The following is a 22,886-nucleotide window of genomic DNA, read 5'->3' on the forward strand; positions in this document are numbered from 1 at the left end:
AGGTGGTCTGTATTCATTATTCTCCTTTTGGTTCCTTCACTCTTGATGCCAGTTTGGAGGTCAAGGGTTGTCCTGTTTTTGTATTCCTCCCCAGTGATGGTTGACAAGTGTTTGGAGGAAGCAGGTCCTTAATCAGGTCAAGGGCGACTTCACCCTGTGGCTTGAAGGAGCACATCAAGGCAAGATAACAAGATAAACTGGAGTGAAGAGATGCACTTCAGTTGTTGTAATGACCAGAGTTGTCTGGCAGGTGGCAGTGTTGAACAACCATGATCAGCCTGCTGTGTTAGGACAGCAGAGCAGACCCTCATAAGAGAATGGCCTAACACCTTAATAGGAAGCACACATACTTAGTATTATTTTTTACACACACTTATTTTTGTAATTGTAATACACTGAGAATTTGTTTGCTTATTTCTTGGCTTTTGTCATTGCGACTTTTTGGTAGCTTTCTTCTTGTGGGTCGCATTTTGAAGACTGAGCTTCAGGCCGACTCATCATCTCAGAGGATAAAACAACAAAAAATGGCATCAGTTAATGATTCATGTTCTCAAATGGTGAATATGGTTTTTTTTAACCCTTTTTTATCTCTTTAAAAGTCACTTGTGGTTTTAAAAGTTTCTCTGAAGTGATTTCTTTGTTACAGTTTGTGAAGATATTTTTTAATAACTATAAAAAAAATCAAAATACGAGTGCAATTAAAGTAACTTGTTATAAACAGTCATAAAGGAACTTTTATTTGGCTCTGATATCATTTCAATAAAATCTCTCAGTTTAAATGTTATCCTGAAACATCCATCTCTGGCTTACAAGGTACAGGTTAAAATCATGTTTCTACCACCCAGTGTCAACGGGGCATCACCGTAAAACAGTTCTTATATTACTGTGCTCGTAAAAAAACAAAACAAAACAAAGAACAAAAAAAAAAAAAAGAAGAAGAAATGATAAGTGACATAGTGACATACAATATTTACACTTTACAATGGCCTTTAAACATGTTACAGTTATGCAAATAAACACATTACATTTAGGATTTACAAATGGCATAAACATTTAACGACTAATCGACACAGCACTAACAAATATTTTCCAGCGGGTAGCGCTTACTCGGACTGTCGGACACATCTGAACACCTCCAAAACAAGAAAGTTGCACACTTCTGCAGGGACTTCAATCATTCTGCAGCAGTCAGGAGACAAGCACTGCATTTGGACACACTACAAATATAAAATGCATCATCCAAAGTGAACACTGACACAGGTAAAACATAACTGCGCTGTAAAGATTTCACCAGTTGAATCCCTCTTGGTATAACAGCAAGTCAACAACAAATAACATCAAAGAAATGAAGTGCAATGCCAAGCTCTGAATCTGATGCACAAAGCTGTAAATGTATGAATAATCTCAGCGTTCAAGAAAAACAAAGCCCTACAAAATCCAAATGGAATGTTACGAAGGCAAGAAAAAAAAAAAAAGACAGGACAGATATGGTAAAAACATCTTGTTGGACACGGTCGAGGGGGAGCTTGGAAAGCTCACAGCGCTGAAGTCATCCCGCTTGGCTCGCCCACTCGAGGACAAAGTGAGAGTGAATGTTAAACGTACAAACACCAGAGTTAATGGTGAATTATTTGGTGTTGGTGTAATTCTCTGGATCACAATCAGTCTGTCAAATCTGTTGAGACTCCGCAGCAGCGTCTGCCAGTATCAGGAGAGCATGTGGAGCGTCCAACGCGTGCCCCGAGCAGTGTGTCAGAGCCGGCCTGAAATGTGTGAAAAGTACTTTTCCTGTTTAGTGCTCTACCGCGAAAGTGAACTTATAAGGGAATAAAAGAGCCTGACTGTGAGGCTGTGAAATGAGCTGATCAGATTAATCCCACAATAAAAACATAGCGTGAGTCCAATGTATTTCATTTCAAAACAAGATCTGATTAATATCTACTTTGTAGCACCGTGGTGACATGATAGAAAAGATGTATTTGGCATTGAATACATCATAAAAATATAAAAAACTGAATAATTAACACTGCTCGATGGCCCACAAGCTGCACTGGCAACATGCTGAGTTGTGCTCCATTTCCCTTTATCTTCATTTTAGCCCAAAGACAAACTCTTTTAGCGCTTCACTTCTTCAAGCAACTTAACTGGTTATAAAAACATCATATATTTCAGCATTTCATTGAGAAAAAAAAGTATAAAAATCACAAAAGAATGCAAAAGAAATATTCTAAATCACACCATGATTCCTTCTTTTCTGAACTTTTCCGTGGGGGAAAATCACTCTTGATCAGAGTGTTCTGTGCACAAACTGGTAATACCGCAGTTAAATAGTTAAATAGATAAATAGTTCATTGGTACCTGAGCAAGGACAACAAAGCACCTTATAGAGGCGTAGCACCGAGGTGTGATGTTAGCCCCCTTTTACTGGAAACTCTGTGATGCTTCCGACTGTCCAAGAGGTCGTACAGAGTCTCAGTAATTAGTGCAAATCAAGAAAGTCTTCGTCTGTTGGTTGGACATTTACTTGTCCACGACGACAAGAGCTCAGCAGTCCTTATTAGTCTTTGGTGGTCTGTAGGGCAACATCGGCACGGGTCTGAAACAAAAAACATGATGTCATCACCACCGTATAGATAAAATGTGTGATATCAAATACAATCAGCAACATGTGCATAATAGTTTATTTTACTGAAATACAAATTCATGTTATACACTATAGCAGTGATTCCCAAGTGGTCCAGCCATGGGGTCCAGATTTCTCCTTAGATTAAGGTCAACAGAGTTTAATACATTCAGCATCATACTTGCATGTGGCCATGTCTTCAAGCTAGTTTGCTGTCTCTGTCAAGTAGCGTCACTCACTCTACAGCAGGAAATGGCACTTCAAAGTAAAACCTTTTTGTCGGAAATTCACTGTACTTAAAAAGTAAGTGTACTTTTTACAAACTTGACATGTTTGCGAGTCACCTGTGGTCCATTCAGAATGGACCTGCAACCCACTTTTGGACTGCGACCCACCAGTTGGGAACCACTGCACTATACTACTGCAAAATATCCCCTTTTGGACATACCTTGTTTTGCTAATCTGATGGCAATTTTACAAGTCGGCATGGGCGGATAATGAGACAATGGGCCCCTGGGCACAGACATGCAGAAGGCCCCACCAACTTTAGCCTCTTTTTTATTGTTGTTTTGCGTCTTTTTGTGCTTATTTTGTGTCTTTGTAGTCATTTTGAGGGTCCTTGTGTTATTTTTTTTGTAGTTATTTTTTGTCTGTGGTTGTTTTGCCCTCTATTGTGGTCACTAGATATAATATCAGTATCAATAGTTATCAATAGATAACTATTGGGGTCATTTTATGCAGCTTTGTAGTTGTTTTGCCCCTTTTCGTAGTCATGATTCTCTTTATGTGTATTTGCAGCTGTTCTGCATCTCATGGTAGTTGTTTGTGTATCTTTGTAGTCATCTTATGCTTCTTTGTGGTTATTGTGAGTCTTCTTGTGGTTGGTACTTGTCTCCCTGAGTGACATTTTGCAGGTAGTGGCCAGGGAGAGGTTCAGTGATCCATCTGTGCATGTCAGTCAATTATTTAAATAGGCACGAGTCTCTTAAAAGACAACTTTCAAGTCACAAAGGTAATCATGTTAGGACGGCTCAATTGTGGTGACATTTTTGATCAAACTAAATGCTACTCGATACATGTAAAGGCTACAGCAGACCAAGGTTAGACAAAGCTATCTCCTCTAATGCACAAACAAAACAAAAGTAGTTTGATAAACCAAGAGACACGACAAATTAGCCAAGTTGCTGGGGAGGGGTTTCTCAGATCAATCAAAAAATTATCAAAAATAACAAAATGTATTATGAGATTCACTAGTGAGAGGAGAGGACGAGTGTCCCTTTCACTCACACTGGTCATCAATTCAGGCTTCAGTAGAAAAAAACCTTGAAATCCATCAGTGATGCAACCTGTGTCCTTGATATTTCTACTTTCCCTCAGTGTCATCTCCTCCTCTTATGAACCAGGTGACAAACAGCATGCATTGTATCTCATATCTGAATAAAGCTGGGACAAATATTTATGTAATGGACACATAAACTATCACTTTAACAGACAGAAGAAGCCAGTGTTATATATTCCATGTCTGAAAAGGGCTACAAAGACATGGCATTTCTGTCATGTTGCACTGACCTGCTGGGTAAAGGGATGGTGGGTGGTGGCCTGGGCACAGTGGGGATAGGTATGGGGAGGGGTCCAGTTCCGGGGAGGTGGACCCCTCCTGCTGTGACACTGTGACCCAGCCGAGAGCTCCTCCCGAGTGGGTCTGCAGGTAGGGGTTTCTGGGGTGGACTGGGTCTCTCAAAGTCCTGAGGAAGAAAGAAGAGCTCAAATTCAGTCCTTCAGGTCAATTCTATAAACACATTTTGATATATACAATAAAATGTATTTAAATTCTCCAGTATTTACTGCACAGAGGTGCACAATCAAGAATTAGGTGTCTTGTGGAATGTTGGATTTGTTTCTGAATTAACTGATTTTTAAATGCAGAATAGCACTGTACTAACTTGGTCTTGAAGCATCGTGAAATACCCCGTTTGCTAACTGACGTTAATTTGAAAAACACCACAAATCAAATTACTCTTATCTTGAGCCATGGCGTATGGAAACCGTCACCTTCTACCTCTCTTTGAATATGGATTAGCTGTGTGGCAGCTATCTGGAGACAAAGACAGACACGTTTCACTAGAGGGCACTGTGTTATCAGTATCTCCTCTGCATTTCCACAGCTAACACGAGATGAATCCCAAACCACCTCCCCCTCCTCTGTCTCCGCCACCTCTGTGGCAGTGCTGTGTGAGTGTAGAAGGTTATCTGAATGAGGTGCCATCATGTGTTACTAATCTACAGCAAGGAGGCGAGGCAGTGATAAGCATCTGCTACCGGCAGCCAGGGCTACTGTCACACACGCACACATATGTATGCGCAAATCCTCCCAACACCCACCCACACCACAGCACAGCACACACTTGGAGGAGTACATGGATAAATTTAATGTAATATGCACACGGAGAGAGAAAAAAAAAGTTTTCCACATCATGCATGGATAAGACTTAGAGTGCTGGAAGGTTTAAAACATTCATGAGCGCAGTCAAGACGTGACTGAGTTTGTCACATCAACATGCAGACTTACAGTTACAAACCTGTGAGTGTTCAGTGCTGTGTGACACTGAGGGCTCACACGCAGAAAAGTTTCACATCAGCAGAACTTTGCATAAAGAAGATTTTTATCCTAACTTTTATTTCTTCACTGCAAAAAGTATGTAGAGACCCCTGTCTACATACTGGAGCTGTATTTCATCGTTTGGGCCCAAGTGGCAACATCAGAAGTTGTAAAATGTAGCCAACGCGCAAGTGCCCAAAAACTGCAGTTCATCGAATGGCCACTCAAGGCTGGCTCAAAAATCGAGTCAATTGTTATAGACCCTCACGTTAACATGCCAAACATTACAGCAAATAAACATGTTTACAGCCTGATATAAAAATGCTTTTGGCCTCTATAGCTAATTCCCCCCTTCATGACAATTGTGTGAGTGGTTATTTATATCTCACCTGTTTAAGTGTTATTAAAACTTAAAGTTATGCATTATTAAGGGCGTGGTCGCTCTGAGTGAAAGCTGGGTGCCATCTGTTGACAAGCTGCTACCACGCCGACAAAGTTGGGTAGGTAACATAACTATGGTGTAACCCCAAACTCACAGAGCAAAGGCTTAGCCGTCGCTTTTCCAATGTGTTTTCAATTCATCAAAGTTTAATTGTAACATTTCGGTCGCCCAAAAAAAAAAAAAAAGTCTTGTTCAGCATTTAATTGTACTTAAAGACCCTTTCAGAAGTCAGATGTTCACTTTTTCTGGTAAGAATGGTTTTAAGCCTGTTTTTAGCTAGGGGAAATTAGCATTAGCATTATTACAGTTAACCAAAGACTGTAAATGCACCATGCTAACTAAGCTAGCAGCTAACATTAGGATTAGCTCCACCCTATTGTCAAAAAATGGTCTGGTTTCAAGAATCAAAGATAGCGACAGTCAAAATGCCAAACATAAGGCTTCAAAACAGGAGTCCACAACCCAGTAGGTGACGTCACAGTGGCTACATGCATTACTTTCAAACAGTCTTTGGGCCCTTTGGTTTCAATTATTTAACGCTACAGCAAACTATGATATTTTAGACAGCAGCTTGAGCTTCGAACTGTGTGGCAATAGATCGGAGAAGACCTTTTCTTGTTTCAACATGACTGACTCTGGCCTGCACAGACAGAGCCCTGGCATAACACTATCCAACACCTTTGTGATGACCTGGATATCTGCTATTTCTGCTGTAGCATGACCAACTATCACTCAGTGGTTCGGTCTCTGTCTACATCTAGCCCTGTATGTTAGTTGAAATAATTGAGAGAAATATCAAATTAGAACTGCAAATAATAACTGTATTAATTAGTGATTAATCAGCTGTTTATTTTCTCCATTAAACCAGTTCGGCTTTGGTCTATAAACTGCTGGAAAACAGATCAAACCCCATCACAACTGACCCTACGCTAAGTCCCATACCTGGACGCAGACTGGCCAATCATAGCGAAGCATCAGGCCGGCTCAGACCAGGGTCTGCTTTTGCTTTTTAATGATTATAACAGTAAAAAAAAAAAAAAAAAAAAAAAAAGACCGACCCTGCTGTACAGGAACCAGTGAAGGGAAGCAGGAAAACTTTGCTGATATTCAACCAGCTGTGCGTCATGGGGGCAGATGAATGTTGGAGATCCCTGCCCATCTGGCGGCAGAGGTCCGGGTGCTGGCTGCAGCACGGGGGGCTAAGCCAAACACTGTGATGCCACACAGCTGGTTCAATATCAGCAAAGTTTTCCTTTATATTCATTGTGTTCTGTGGCGATCAGCAGTGATGTGGTGGTTCACTTTTACACTGTGATCTGTAGCCTATAGTTTGGCTTTAGCTTCTAACTATCTTTGTCTTTTTAACCTGTTGTTGCTGCTGAGTCAGTTTGACATCCTGGATATATCCTTCAAACACAGACTGTAGACCCCTCTGTCTGCTTCTCTCTGGAATCACTGTTTCATTTCTCCAAAAATATGATAATATTTCTTCAGGGAGTGCAGTTAGTTACTCCGACAGCTTGTCGGACCATCACAAAAGGGCAGGGCTTAGCGAAAGGTCAATTCCCCTACAGCCCAAGCTAACGTCTTAGAATTGTTTGTTTTATTTGAACAACAGGCAGGCCTTTCTAACAATCATAGAGGACTAAGAAAACCCAGAAAACACTGACATTTGAGCAGATAGAGCAAGGTCCTTTTTGGCCCATTTTGCTTAAAACTTATCTGAAATTCATTGATGTTACAAACTAATAACTTGAGACATATTTCAACCATAATCCAAGGTTACATCTTCCCCAGAGTATCACAAGTCACACTACAGTGTATTTATTTGTCTACTGATGGTCTGTAAGAAGTTATTAAAACAACAAAAAGCAACAATTCATTCATGCCATATAATATTTATTAGCCAAGGTGCACCGAAGTGGCCTCTTTACTGAGAGAAAATTATTTTTACAAACTGCAAAATGTGCAAAACTCTCTGCATACGACAGCCCAAAGCTCTTCAGACGCAGTTAAAAACACGAGATGCCCCGCGGAGGTTGAAATGTTATGATGCTTTAATCAATTTGAGCTCCGTTAACGGCACAGCAGGTCCGTTGTGCTCTGAATCTGCATCCTGGTCCCACGTGGATACTGTTCCTATACTTGCTGAGAGTTTGGGGGTAATAAAATCTACACAGTAGGGGATTTCTATGATTTAGGCAAAGTGTATGTGAGTATTAACTGAAGCTAACATTATTTCACATACAGTGCACCACCCATTGTGATCTTTAAGCACAGATTCGTCCCTGACAAACTCCTACATGTGTAAGTTATGGATGATTTAGCTAAAGTGAAGAATAACTCCTCCAGAAACATACAAAAGCAGGCTTGTTCTCAGAGGAGTGTACAGAGGAAAACAAAGATGTAAATGGACAGATGCATCCACTCAAATGCAAGAACAATCCAGGACCCATGTGCATTCTAATGCCGCTTTTGGCATCAAACCTCGCAATGTAGCTGGAATCTTGGTGGTGTTCACATGTCTTAATTCAAAATGAAGGATTGCACTGTCCTCCGTGGCTTGAGAAAGATCTATGAGCGTTGGGCTTACAAGCACCTTTCAAAACCCTCCGGAGGAGCTGAAAAATGCGTGGTCGTCTGGCCAAAAGCAAAGCTATTTTTCTGAGGTTCCTGAAAAGATGACATTTTGGAAAGGCATGATTTTCCCTCCTCAACAGTGCAATGCTGCAGTCTGCTTTTGTGGTGCAGCTGAACAGGGTTTGAGCTTGTTTGCATCACATTTATTCGACTCTACAGGTTTGTGATATGTATTTTTCAAGATAATAACCAGCAGGTGTGTTTGGGAAAATTCCCAGCTCCCGCACTGTTTTCTTTTCATGCACTGCCTCATTGTAATAGATGAATGATCGGCTTTATTTCCCCGGAAATACCTCAACATTAATGGAGTGCAATTGGCACACAGGAATAAGATAGCCTGCAAAAAAGTCTTTTAAAATGAGACATATTGGCTCAGACAGCAGGCGAGGTTGTGTCAAGTTTTACAATGAGCTTGTAATACACTTTCTATTGAGGGATTGATGTCCTGTACGTCCTTGCTGGACTGTTATTAAATCTCAACAGAATCCCCTCTGCTGTTTCTGACCTACAAGTGCCGACTCCACTCGCTCCATCTGCTTCATTACAGCGAAATGAGCTGGTAGATATTAGCAGGTAGTGCAGTTTCATTGTTTTGGCAGGCCAGAGAGCTGCCTTTTTATAAAGCAAGCAGCGGCCTCTCAGCTAAAGTGCATCACGTTGGCACACGTTCATATCAATCAAGGTTGATGTGCTGCAATGCTCGATATGGACCCCAGCAAGACCATCAAGAAGTGGATATGATGCCAGTTGGTTCTGCTGCTCAGTGGTAGAAGTAGTATTCAAACCCTTTGCTTCAGTAAAAGTACCAACTATGGATGAGTGAGTACACCATTATCTGTATCTGTGTCTGTATCTGTTTAACCGACTAAATTATATGTATTTGTACTTAGAATGGCCGGAGTTTATCCCAGAAGTGAATGGGATTTAAATCGAAAGTAGCTTGGGCCTAATCAGAAGTTGCTATGTTAAGCCTCAAATTTATATGAACTAATGAGAATCTGCAATATTTATTACCTGCGAGAAAAGTATTTACAGAACAGCCTCAGCATTGAGCTGAGAATAACAAATCAAACACAGCTATTTTCCCTCATCACGAGTACAGAAAATGACATGTTTTACTCATACAATACTCGTACTTCTTAAAAATACATGATCTGTACTGGATACTGTTTCATGCAATTAAAATAAGAATTACATTGCATTAAACGTGCGCTAGGATGCGTTTAACATCACGACTATGATGTTCAAACGTCAGCTGTTTATCACCAGTTTTCAAACGCGACCTCCCTGTCATACATTCTCGTGTCAGCACGGTGGACGCAGAGCCTCCAAGCATTCCTATGAGACAGCGCTGAGCAGGTTTTTTTCATGCAGCAAAGCGAGACGGTCATTGGATAAATGCGACAAAATCGTCACTTCCAGGGAAGCTCAGCTTTCCTGGGACCTAATGGAGTGGTAGGCGGGAGAGGACGCTCGGTGTATGCATGATGATTGGAGGAACTGTCTAAAAGGCTGAACCCCTTTGTGACTGACAGTGCTTCGCATTTCGAGCTTAGTCCCATGCGGATATTTGCAAGTGGAGTCTTCTGACAGAGTGCCGTCCGGAGTGTGGTTCTATGGCATGAATGTGGTTGAAAACGACTTCAATTAAATGTTGCTGTTATAAGTTACTGCCTCGCTACAATATGACAAGTTTTATGATATAAACTGAACGTGAGCTTCCCCTGTTTGAAAGACCAGCAGCCGCCACTGGTAGTAGTAGTCCATCAGGGAGAGATGTAAAATGCTTTGCGCACAATCTGGAGCTGTCCCAGATACCTCTTTCCGAAAAGTGAACAAATTTTTGTCAGTGTGCCTTTACAGCCCTGTGGACATGCTGTTGCTAACTAACTAACTTATTCTTAGCTCTCTGTGGCTAAAAGTTGCAGATTAATTTATGCGGTGGATGTCATGATATTGACTGAGATTACTTGGTACTTGCCTACATAAGCACACGTCATGTTTTCTTTAGCAGGAAAACCCTGATTGGATTTTTGACTTAAGAATACTGTTGATCTTCTTTTTTTCCCACATATATTGTTAAACAGGGGCACAATATGTCCAGGGATGTGTCTCTGGGTTTGGGTTGGAGGATTAAAAAGACATTTTTCATTTCATCTCAACTTCAAAGTGAAAAATTGAAAGTAATGGTTTGAGTTGGAGCTAGTTTCAACTACTTTACATTCAGATGATTAATGGTGATAGACAGAGGACATTCTGCAAGAAAATTGTGAATTACATTTTAGGACTTTTTTATCTTTATTTTTAAAAAATATTGAATAATTTAACCTCATTGGGCCTCAAAGAGTTAATTAAATAAAACCATCTGAGAAAGTCTAAACGAAAACTGTTTGATGGAAATGCTAACAACTTATATACATCTGGAATGTAACAAGAGGCTGCAACTAGACATGACTTTCTTGAGACAACTTACAAGCCAAAATGTTGCGAACTGCTGGTTTCATCTTTACCAGAGTGTTGCATTTTATAAGCTTTTAATTTTAATTATTAAAAAATTATTAATCTGAAAGTGAAAACTAGTAATTACAGATGTAAAATAAATGTAGTGCAGTGAAGCAGCCCACAATATTTGCTTCCAAAATATAGTGTAGTAGAAGTATAAAGGAGCAGAGAATGGAAATACTCAGGTACCTCAAAACTGTGCTTTTACTTGAGTAAATGTACTTAGTTATTTTTCAGCACTGCTGCTGCTCACCTGAATGATTAACCTTGAGGGTATAAGGATTGATCCCCTGCACGCCTCCCTCTAAGTCCTTCATGCTCTGGTTTTACATCTGGGATAATGTTATGCTCTCTCTCCAACAGAGAGAAAGTGTCACATCATAAAGCTAACGTCTTCCTCTTTTTTTTAAGCAGCACGCGTCGTTCGATCCTCCAGTGCCCCCTGCTGCGGCTCACAGAGCGCCGACATCCAGCACAGCTCCTCTCGCTGCGCTGTTGCAGGAAGGTATCAGGATTTGGATGCACCACCAAATCCACCAGACAGATGGATTTACTATCTACACTGCATCCGATACCGCTGGCTCAGCAGAAAGCAGCGCCTTACTCAGGAGCTGGGTCACAGGGAAGGAGACGGATTGAATTCTGCTGTCGATATGTGGACGCGTGAGTCGACCTGCAGTGCAGAAATGCAGTGATTTCCGGCTCTCAAAGCTTCGCTACAACCTTTAAAAATGACCACACAAGTGGCTGTACATGTCGTAGACCATTAACTGCAATTTGCATATATTTTACATTACTGCACACCATTTTTAAAGAGTGCCTCGGCTTTCAGATTGATTTCCTACCTTCCATTTCCCTCCACTGGTTTCTATTAATATCACTGTGAAAATCATAAGACTTAAAATTTGCTTGACACAGATCGTCCATCACACTGACCATTTGTAATTTATCGTTAAAGTTATAATACTGTCATGTGGTAATGCAGTGTGAGCTGATTTTAAGACGTGTCTTCTATGTGTCCAAGGAAACAGTGACAACCGACAAACGGGTAAACATTTTACACGTGTTGTTTGTTTCTCATTTGTCTGATTTCCCAACAAGATATCTCTTAAGATTAAGAGTTTGCTTTTGATTTTGAAAACAGAGGTTGACAAAATCATCTCGCCACAGTTTCAACTAAGAAGGTGTTCTGGAGCTTTCGATTGCATCGCATAATCTTCCTCAGCAGATGGAGTTTACACAGTATTTATGGAGATATAGATGTTACAATTCTCATTTTTCTTTAGGGGTTGTGTCCACAACCAAAGCGCCTCAGCTGAAAAAATGCTGCACCTCCACAGTGTTCCCAAGCGCTCCCAGCCAGGTGAATTTTGAGGAGTGCCTGGTGTTTTCAGCTGGGAGAAAAGTGCTTTCGGTGGACACGGGGTCTTAAAGTGGAGAAAGAACATTCAACTTTCCCCCCTCTGGTGTTTCAAAGTGGTGCTATTGTCGACACCACTGTTTTCTTCTCTTCATAACCTAGCAACTGAGCTCTTTCTTTTGCCTGGTACAGTTTCCCTAGTTACTTGGTTGTTCCACTGTCCGCCATTTCCGCTGCTGGGGATAATTACTGCAAAGAACTTGGATACTCTGGGAACAGCTACCAATAGCTGCTTGTGTCTCTTTCTGTTTTGGTTGCGCAATGGTTGAAACATGTCCTCTGTGCCAAAAATTCTCTCCATTTTCCCCAGGAGATTTCGCATGTGGTGGCACCGAACTGCATAGTAAAAGCGAGGCTTATAGGTAATAAAATCGAAATGCCACTATGGCGTCAATACTCTATAACCATTACACTGTCCAATCAACATTTACTTCATGATGGTTGCAGCAAAAACTTTAAGGACTTCTTGTCCACATTGGCTTAAAACTTGTTTGTCAGCGACTGTTTCCAAGGATCAAGAATGAACTTTTAAGCCAACATGGACGCTTGTTCAGAAAAATGGAGATTTGAACATCTACAGATCATGTGATTCGACAAGAAGCTCCAGAGCAGTGAGACTGCTTTGCCAACAACACAACCTGTAATTGCACTGCTTTTTTATCAAATGTCTCAAACCTCAGATGTCAGAATGTCCTTAAATGCACCACTGAGGATTGATTGGAATATGATGAGAATTAAATTTGACATTAAACAAAAGAAAAATGGTCACTGTGACCAATTTCAAGGCAGTTTCAAGTCACAGCAGGTCCATTTTCATACTTCATCAGAATGAAATACAGTTGATGGTTGCCTATAATATATTCTGGAGACAGTCAAACCTGTGGTATGGTTTAGAAAATGGTCAGAAGTAATGTACAGGAACATAGACACAACTTGAATTTAATGGGCCATACCATATACATGGTCCATTAAAGCTGTGGGCATATAAATAAATTCCCATTCCCACATTACAAGACGATTTGTGTCAAAGTAAAAGCTACAAACTTTGTAGAATTTATGAACTCTTGAGTCAAACAAACCTGGTCGACTCTGTACGATGGCTGCTGGCGTGGCAGGCTGAGGAAAGGTGGCACTCGAGTTGGTGAAGTTGGTGAGAGGGAGGTGTGGGCGGGCAGCACCCTGTGGTGCGCTGGAAGAGGAGGCAGGGTGGGTTGGCCCACGCTCAGAGACACCGGCATGGGCTGGCTGATGTGTAAGGGCTGGTAGAGGGGCAGTCTGCGCAGGCTGTGAGAGTGGAAGTTGTGCGGGGGGAGAAGAGGCTCGGCACTCAGGAGAGATGGCTGTAAAGAGGAGGAGAGGAAGTTATTTTCAGGAGCTCTTACAGTTCCGTGTTATGCGAGCAGAACACAGACTTTTGTTATAGGTGTTACTAACAATCTCTGTTGTATTCAGGCGCCCCAGCGAAGCCATGGCAGCGTGACATGGAGCCAGCATTTACAATACCAGTCTTTAAAGTTATGTGCACTTTGTTAAAATGTGACACCGCCAACACCTTTTCTCCTCCACGCTCACAACTCCAGATATCTTGTATCCTCTGAATTTTTTATGCAGAGCTGAAATCTAATGAGCAAATATCTTGAGTACGTTATTCATCTTTTATCAAACTCAGATTTGCTGTTTTTCTTCTCAAATGTGAGGAATTTCTGCTTTTCTCACTTTTACATTATTGTATTAAATATTACTTAAATATTTCTTTGGTTTTAGGCTGTTGGTCAGCCAAAACAAGCAAATATGACGTACCTGGGTAGGGTTGCACTGTACTGGTGCGGGTCATCTATCTGTGTCAATATGAGTAGGTATGTGATCGTTATCAGTGGTTCTCAACCAGGGGTTCAGGGACCCCAAAAAATGTGGTATAGTTTATATTCACTGTTCAATTCATTATAGAAGTGATCCCAATGTGAGTTAGAGCAGTGGTTCTCAAATGGCGTGCTGTGATGTAAGTCCAGGTGTGCCGTGGGATTCTGTGATAACCACACATTGTTACTGCAATATTCAGCTGAAGTTACGAATTCATTTTTAATGGACTGTATCAGTATGTTGTGCTCACCCATTTCCTAATAAAGAGGCAAAATCTACCTAAATAAACCTTCACAGGGAACCTATTTGTCACCGTTTGCACAAGGGAATAATAAGTGTATTATACATCACATTATCTTACATTATTTTCCATTCAAATGGATGTTATTGGTGCTTTATGTAATTTTCTAACGTTTAAAATTAATTATTGAATCATTTTGTTAATAAATATTGAATATAACAGTTGGTTGTCAACTGTTATTCGATATTAGCAAATAAAAACAAATCTTTATGTCATGATAAGAGTGGTAACACAGGTTACAGAGGCTATTGTGCACAGATATAAATACAGGTGTGCGAGATTGAGATTTTGGCTTGCCCTTTTGTTGTGCGTTTCAAAAAAGTTTGAAAACCACTGAGTTACAGTCGTAAGAGTGACTATTCTGGTTTCGCTCCTCAATTGTAGTAGACAAGTAGAGAATTCTGGTCTTAATCATATCTAACAAGCAAAATCTTGACCATGACCTTATGTGTATCAATTTAAGGCTCCCTGATACAAAAGAGCATTGAGAACCACTGACTGTATTACTCTTTTCAATCATGGCTGCTTGTTGATTGGTGTTGCATCATGCTGCTGCCACCTCTGATGTGTCCTTTCTGTTTGGGAATAGGTCTATTTATTAAGGCTGCACTGAATAGTTTGAAGCTTCAAAGCTTTGTTCATAAAGTTGACATTTGAATTCTGAATCAACATTTGAACAGGGATATCCGAAATGCTGATATATAAAAACTTATTTGGCCGATAACCGTTATTGATATATCCCTCTTTTTACCCACCTAATTAGTGATCATCAAGTCTCTTCTGTAGTGGAATTAACATCATATTACGCATGTAAACTCTTATCGTGATGACGCACCAGCAGATGGAGACATGAAATACATACTTTTCACTGTATGTGATATTTATTCATTGTGCAAAATAAGAAAAAGCATGTTTGCTGATTCTGATGGTTCATTTTAAAGCCGATACCGATGATGCGCCGATAGTACAACATCCCTACATTTGAATGCTGCGCAGCTTATTCCCCCCATGTTCATTCATTCTGTTTAAACCTTGTCTTTATGCTGCAGATAAAGTTTAGCTTACACTAATATTATTACTATTAAACTATTTGTAGAAATAGCATCCAGTTGTGGCTGCGCTGCGTAGGTTTGTTTCTGACTTGTATGATCCAAACATTTCAACACTGTTACCAAGGTTACAGCTCCTGTGTTTTCTACAACGAGTGAATACTGGTCACACCTAACGTCTGCACCAAACAGTTCAGATTTCAAAACAATTTAATTTAAAATGTTCTGACTTTTTTTAAATGCCATTTCTCTTGATTGTATTATAATGCTGCTATAAGCCTGAGGGTGTGATCATTATTTCATCACTGTTTATGCCCTTATTGGATCAGCCTGCTGTCTACATGTATTTATACTGACAAAACTGACGGGTTGTATTCAATAAAAAAGTGGATTAAATTTGAAAAATATCTAATCTGATGAATCACTTTATTCAAGTTGAGGATTTTGTTTAACGTGATGACATCATAAAATATGACGACAGACATTTGAAGCACATGAAAACCTCGACAGAAGCTTCAAAGGTCATTGGGTGCAGCCCTCCCCGAGCCCATTCAGATGATTTCTTACTGTTTGTGCCTCCCTTTCAGATCCTGACTCTCAATATGTCTTTCACAAGTTTCACATCAGGTCCAAAAGTCTGTCCCACAAAAACCTTTAATTTAAAGATGTCCGACGAGCCTTTGGGGAATTCTGAGGTGTGTTTTTCACTTTTCTCTGACACCTCGTAGACTAAATGGAGCAACGCCTGCGAGCTAGTACAGGCCGTCAACTCAAACTGCACTGATTCATACATATGTGTCATACCTCACTCTCCATAGGTCATCTACAGAACACACCCTCTAAACTTAGCGGCCTATTTGAGCTGCAGAAATTTCCCTCTGCCTCGTCAATGCTGCCTGCTCTTTCAGCGTCACCTCCACCCCAAAATCAACCTGCAGGTCCAAGATGGGGGGCAGCAGGCATGTAATCATCACCTCCCAACACCTCATGCAAACATATCTGCAGAGTCCAGAGGCCAAACTCTAACTATGTTCTGCTGTGAAAATAAACATTTCAAATATTATTTGTATGAAATGATTATCAGATCAGCCAAACAAATAATAAACACATTAAATAAGCATGAAAATAATCATTAGCAGCAGCCCTTGTCTTTCGTGTAGCCACTGCAGTGCAGGCGTAAAAAAGTAAAACTCTCGTTATTGTGAAAGAGCTGATGTCAGAATCAGTCGTAAAACTGGAAAACAACATTATTAGATATGACGTGCTGAAATTGTAAAAGCCAGAGTCTGACCACATGTCCTGACCAGCTGTTACCCCTCCGCTCCAGAACAAACCAATAACGCCGCCTAAAATGGCCAGAAAGGATTTGGCTGCTGGACAACACACACACACACACACACACACACTGCAGATGTATTCAAAAAGAGCTGCTGATGCTGACTGACATCTGGACATCAGCGAGTGGCTGAAGCGGTCACCATAATGAGAACAGACAGGCTGTTTCATTCTGGTGGAGAGAAAACTACTCCACATAAACTGGATGAACCTCTACGCTCAATTAGAATATAAATATAATTTTTATACACACAGTTGCCGCAGATCCAGACCAGTGCAAACACAAATCACATCCACACACTCATGAATATAAATGCATGTACCTAGTTAGTCTTGTCACATACATACAAATGATAGGTAATCTCCCGCTGTGCTTATCACTTCCAACAAACAAATCAAAAACCTGCTTTCTCCCTCTGCCGGAATCAATCAACTCTGCTCCCTTCTCACACAAAAATCTGTTTTTTTTTTTTTTTTTTATCACAAACTAAGCATTAAAAGGAGCTCAAATAACAACATCCTGAGTCTCATTTAAATGGAGCAATCTCTCCATTACACTTTCTCTGCCTCCTGTCAACAAAAGCACTGTAATTAATATTTCTAGGAGAGAAAGAGAGGGAGAGAGATTGAGAGGCTGAATCAATTATCCGGTATCCGGTTTTGTCAACAAGCCTGGAAGCATGACAACTCCAAACTGAAGCTCGGAGGTTAGTGAAGGAATCTAATAGAGTGTGATTACAAAAGAAATCAAATCAAATGGGCCGTGACAGAAACGAGCACACAAACACATACGTGTACAGTAAACATATGGGTGTATATAAACATACAGTACACACGCTGATTAATGCGGCGTATACTGTCGGGAGTGACTCACCTTATAAATGTTGGCTCCAGAGGGTTTGGGTGGAGGCTTGCGCTGTGGGGTGGGCCTGTACATGGACTGATTCCTGATGGGGCTGGTCGGCCTGTTGGCCTCCACAGATCTATAAGCACGATACAAGCAGGGTTTCCATTATCAGGTAATTAACTTTGCTTTTTTTTTTTTTTTCTTAACCAGAAATGCAGCTGAAGTCAAACATATTTAAATCTCTCTGCTCATAATGTCCAGTGAAACTAAGGGTGTTTTCACATTTAGTCCTTTTTAAACAAACCAAACTCAGTCCTCTTAAAGTGCACCCAGTTCACTTGAAAGAGGACTCAGTTCTCTCTCTGGTCCACTTCAGCTCTGATGGGGCCTCAGTCCTCTTTCTGTTCATACATATTTATACTGACGTAGTTTATTTTATTTATACTTTGACACGGCACTGCAGTGCGGTTATGAAGCCCCTCGCTTTCAGATGAACTTAAAATTGGAGGAAAACCTGAGTGTTTCTGAGCTGTAGACTGTTGCCATTTGTTGAGTTCTACACTCCACATCTGGAGATGCACAATATCTTCATGGACCAAACTACTCCTCGTCCTGCGTCCTTGCAATTGTTACAGGCCGACGTGGTTTCATCTTATTTTCAGATGGCATGTGATCTAAAGGGCTAAGAGCAGAGTGAATCTAGAGTGCTTTGTGTTCACAATGCATAGGTTAAGCCAACGGCACTGCGGACTTGGAGCGAACAGTATGGTGGCCTGAGTTTGGTTCACTTCAAAGGGGTCTGAGTTCTCTTCAAGTGTTCACATATGCCCAAAAAATACTGGCTCACCACTCTGAGTCCATTTAGAGTGCTGAAAAGGACCAAGTGTGAAAACACCTTGCATTGTTTTCTATTGGAATGTCCTCACTGACCTTGAGCCGAACTTCTGTCGGATGCCCTGTTACTAGTTTTTCCGAATGTTCGCTTTGAGCGCACCGCAATGGACAAAGAACCGCTGATTTGTGAAGTTAAAATGAAGGGTTAGGTAGACAATACCTTCTTATTTTACTACAAAAAGCTAAACTTAGAAGAATTATCCTGGAAACGCTTTTTTTTCCACCTGGCAAACCTTTTGTTTCTCCTACAGAGCCCCTAAAGTCCCATAAGGTGATATTTTCTATAATAACAGGCTAACTTGTTCCCACAGGATAATGAACTTGTACGCAGAAAATAAAAAATATCAACTTTAGGGGGCTCCATATATTCCACCTGATTCACATATTTCATCTACAATGCAATGCAGGACTTTCCTAAAACACAATTTATAAACTCATACAGAAGTAATTCCTTTCAATCATCGCTTATGACCTCCTAGAACTGTGTAGCAGTGTATTTATCTGCCCTCTGTCTATATTTTCCTAATTTTCTGTGCTCAGGATGTTAATGGACGTGTACCCCCACAGTCCAACACATAGCGAGGGGAAAAGCCAAATGACACTAAGTCTGGGGTTAGTTTTTACTTTTGGCAGTGAGCGTGTTAATAAAGAGTAACTGAAAACCTAACTGAGATTATCCTGGAAAGAAACTTTTATTTTTGCTCTTCAGTCATAAACACAGGAGAGAAAATAGTTTAGATCACACTTGCAGGATGGATCACCAAAATTTTCGCTTGCCTCCAAGACCTCACTAATTTGGGGTATATTCACAGCATTTAAGTGTGTTTCTCTGCTAATCATAATAGAAAATATTGGCCTGTTTTTACCCTGTGATTAAAATGATCACTCATATCAACAAGAACTTAACAGCTTCAGAAGAAAAAACAAAGTTGAGGAACATGTGAGTCAGACCGTGATGACCGTTGGTGTGTTGCTTGTTTATGTTGCCAGGCCACTGTCAGTCAAACATGATCAAACCATAACCCACACAGTCCTAATGACGCACAGTAGCTGGGTGTTTGAGCGTTTAGCTCTTCATAGATGTTATCTAATGGTGTGTTTTTTCCAACCTTAACTTTGATCCTTGCTTCTTTAGTCATGAATGATTAATGTTATAGAGAAATACTTCAATACCAAGTTTTCGAGGGCTTTAAAGGCCAAAAATATAGTTTGTTTGAACATATATACGTATATGTTATATTTAGAGAGCATCTCTGGTACATTCACATATGATGTATAATCACAAACACTGCAGATTTTTGTGGGTTTTTCTGTATTTCTCAGCTGATCATAACTAAAAATACAGACTTGTTTTTCCCTGTTTATAAATATTACTCATATAAACAACAGTTTCAGATAAGTTCACTCTTAACCTTTGAAACAGTGCTTTGATCAAGCAAGAGAAATCATTTAGCTACACAAAAACAAGCATTTACATTATTTGTCTAATGTTATGTAGAGGCACCCATGATAAAATATTAAAATATATTAATAAAGGGACTTGTGTCATTGAAAGATAAGGTGTAGGTGCCACACTGTAAGATGTAAGTTACAGTGAAAAGGTTTCAAATCAGTGACTTTCAGCTATGAAGGAACAGTGTGTAAGATTTAGGGGGATTTAGTGACATCTAGTGGTGAGGATTTCAGATTGCAACCAGCTGAAACTTCTCCGGGTTAGAATTTCTTCAGTGTTCTTGTTCAGAAGGTTTTTGGCCAAATTATCCGCAGAGGTCTCTTCTCTCCAAAACAAGTGGACTCGGTGATTGAAACCAATATAAACACTGACTAAAGCAGTTTTAAGTTACAAATCAGCATTTCTCCGATGTTGTGCGGCACGTTGCAGACAGGCTGTTTGCCCAGCACCTCCTAACATGTGGTAACCTCTTTTCTTTTCTCTTATAACTTAATGTGTGCTCACCTTGATTCTCTGATAAGTTAATTTCCTTGTACCGTATTCACAAAGTTTCCTGGTACTAAGAGCTGCTCCTAGTGATGAAATTCTAAGAAAATTCTCAGACATTTTCTAAGAATTTCCCCTTAAAGTTAAGACTAAGTCCTTGTACAGATTATTCGCAAAGCATCTTAGACCTTGAGAGAGCTCCTAAAGTGAAAAACTATTAGCTATTAACTACTAGGAGCAGGGAGGAGGACTTTTATGGGATTGAAGAGTTTCTTAATCAGAGGAGAAAATGGCAGAAACACAAAGAGGTCGGAGAAATATTCTCCAAACGCTGGGTGACAGTGATTAAATGATGCAGCATTTTTTCCTAAATATATCATTATGAAAATAATGTGGGTTGCACAGGGTAGTATACACAGTAAAATCAGACTATCAGCGTTTACATAGGTTACTTAATGGCTTTGCAATCTTTGCAATAAGCTTCTGCCACCGGGGACGAATTTTCGTGGAAAAAATCTGCTTTACGACAGGAAATGCGTCATGTATTGCCAAACTGGTCGGTCAGCCAATCAGAGACTGGAACTGGTCCTTATGAGGAACTGGCCGGGGCATGAGATGCTTAAATCACAAGCACAATGGCAGACGGACAAAGTTTGGAAACAAGTGAAAAACGGCCTCCCAAAAGAAAACGAGCTAATCTGTGTGAGGAGGCGAGGATGCACAAAAAGGAGAGTGATAAAAGAAGAGGAAAACAAGAGTAAACCTCAGTCAGGTGTTCAAGAGATCGAGGGAGCTCCGTGACCAAAGAGGCTTCAACACCGATGTCCAGCTAGCTTTCTTTCTAATGGATCAGTAAGTAACACGGCTAAATGTTAACTAGCCGAGAGAGCAACCTGAGACCGGGTAGCGAGTGTTGGTTGGCTGACATCCTCGTTGCCATTCTACGGCAGCCCTCGCGCGTCGGGGTTCCATTCCCCTGTCGGGAGTTATTTTTCAACAGTCACCGGCTCACTATACATTATCCCTTACATGTCTACTGTTGTTTGAACTGATACTGTGCATATTGGTATCATTTACTGTGAGCTGTTTGAACTGATACTGTGCATATTGGTATCATTTACTGTGAGCTGTTTGTACTGGTACTGTGCATTCTGCTATAATTATTTGCATTACTATTTATTTTTTTCTTCAGATAAATCTGACAATTGTTGCTCAGTCTCTTTATTCATTTATTTAGTAGAGTGTCCACACACCTTCTCATTCTACATATACATAGAGTGGTGGCTTTACAGCCTACATTTTATTGATTATCTCTGATCCCCACGGTCAATTTGGTCTTTGCGACAGTGCGAGCAACACTGCTGACGCTAGGTGGCGCCAAGCTAAAAAAACAAAAAAACAAATCCTATCTGTTGCCTCTTTAAATCGTGCGGGGATAATACCAAATGTAATAATGCTATAATGCCAGAAATAAAATGATCACAGTACTAAGAAAGGGGAAAAATGCAACAGTGCAGCAGTGATGACTTGAGTCTGTCTCAACCTTCCATCAGCAGAGCAATCACACTAACAATGACAACACTTTCACAGTTAGTTCATTTCATTTCCACTGGGTGTTTCCACTGGGTGTTGCAAGCTCACAAAAGGACAACCAATCACACCTGTTAAAATAATGCGTCATCCCTAGCAACAGGGTCAACCACACCCCCTCAGTAAGGTAGAAGTCTCTGTCCCTTCCTTGCTCAGAGTTGCTCTGAGAACTTTCCCAAATCACTCCTAAGTTAAGACTCCTTACTAAAAATGTATAGCTTAGTTAGGAGCTCTCTGTTCTCAGAATGTTTGTGAATACGACCCCAGATGTTTAGGGGGGTTTTAGCAAGAGCAGAGGTATAAAATTTTAATTAATTTAACCTTTATTTAACCAAGAAGGGTCCCATTGAGTTACAGTAACTCTTCTTCCAGGGAGTCCTGGCCAAGACATGAGTAAAAACACTGAATGAAGCAGTTTTACTTTAAGAAAAATCTGTGTCTGTCTGACACTTATTGTCGTGGAGGGGCTGCCAACTATGGTAGCTGACGTGAAAACTTGAATGGCCCTATTTACAGCCAGTGTTTGGTTTGTCTCTTCTGGGCTACTGTAGAAACATGACGGTGCAACATGGCAGACTCCATGGAAGAGGACCCGCTCCCTTTGCAGATAAAAATGGCTGATTCTAAGGTAACGAAGGCAAAACGATTCTTATTTCAGGTGATTACACGCTCAAGGAAACATACTTATATTTAATTACGTTTCTGCGAATTCATCCCCCTAAACCCCACACACTGGACCTTTAACTTGTGGTCCAGTAATCTAAATTTCTACATTTCCAGCCTCATGACATAGACTGAGCCACAATCAAACTGGCTCTGTGTGTGTTTCGTGAAGAGAAATGTCA

The 22,886-nt window shown here is 40.5% G+C and overlaps 1 protein-coding gene across 2 annotated transcripts in view; it reads right to left on the bottom strand.

Annotated features, from left to right (window-relative positions):
• Window positions 1-724: 724 nt before the first annotated feature.
• adam12b (ADAM metallopeptidase domain 12b) overlaps window positions 725-22,886 on the bottom strand; it is a 141,457-nt gene continuing 119,295 nt past the window's right edge. For both annotated transcript variants that reach the window (XM_049600643.1, XM_049600644.1), the window contains exons 20-23: window positions 17,646-17,754; window positions 13,306-13,566; window positions 4,193-4,368; window positions 725-2,596 (exon numbers count right to left, since the gene is read on the bottom strand). In XM_049600643.1, the coding sequence (XP_049456600.1) occupies window positions 2,545-2,596; window positions 4,193-4,368; window positions 13,306-13,566; window positions 17,646-17,754 (598 nt within the window). In that variant the 3' untranslated portion in view covers window positions 725-2,544. The remainder of the gene's footprint in view (window positions 2,597-4,192; window positions 4,369-13,305; window positions 13,567-17,645; window positions 17,755-22,886) is intronic.

Source organism: Epinephelus fuscoguttatus, linkage group LG16 (genome assembly GCF_011397635.1).
Source record: "Epinephelus fuscoguttatus linkage group LG16, E.fuscoguttatus.final_Chr_v1".
NCBI classification, from domain to species: Eukaryota; Metazoa; Chordata; class Actinopteri; order Perciformes; family Serranidae; genus Epinephelus; species Epinephelus fuscoguttatus.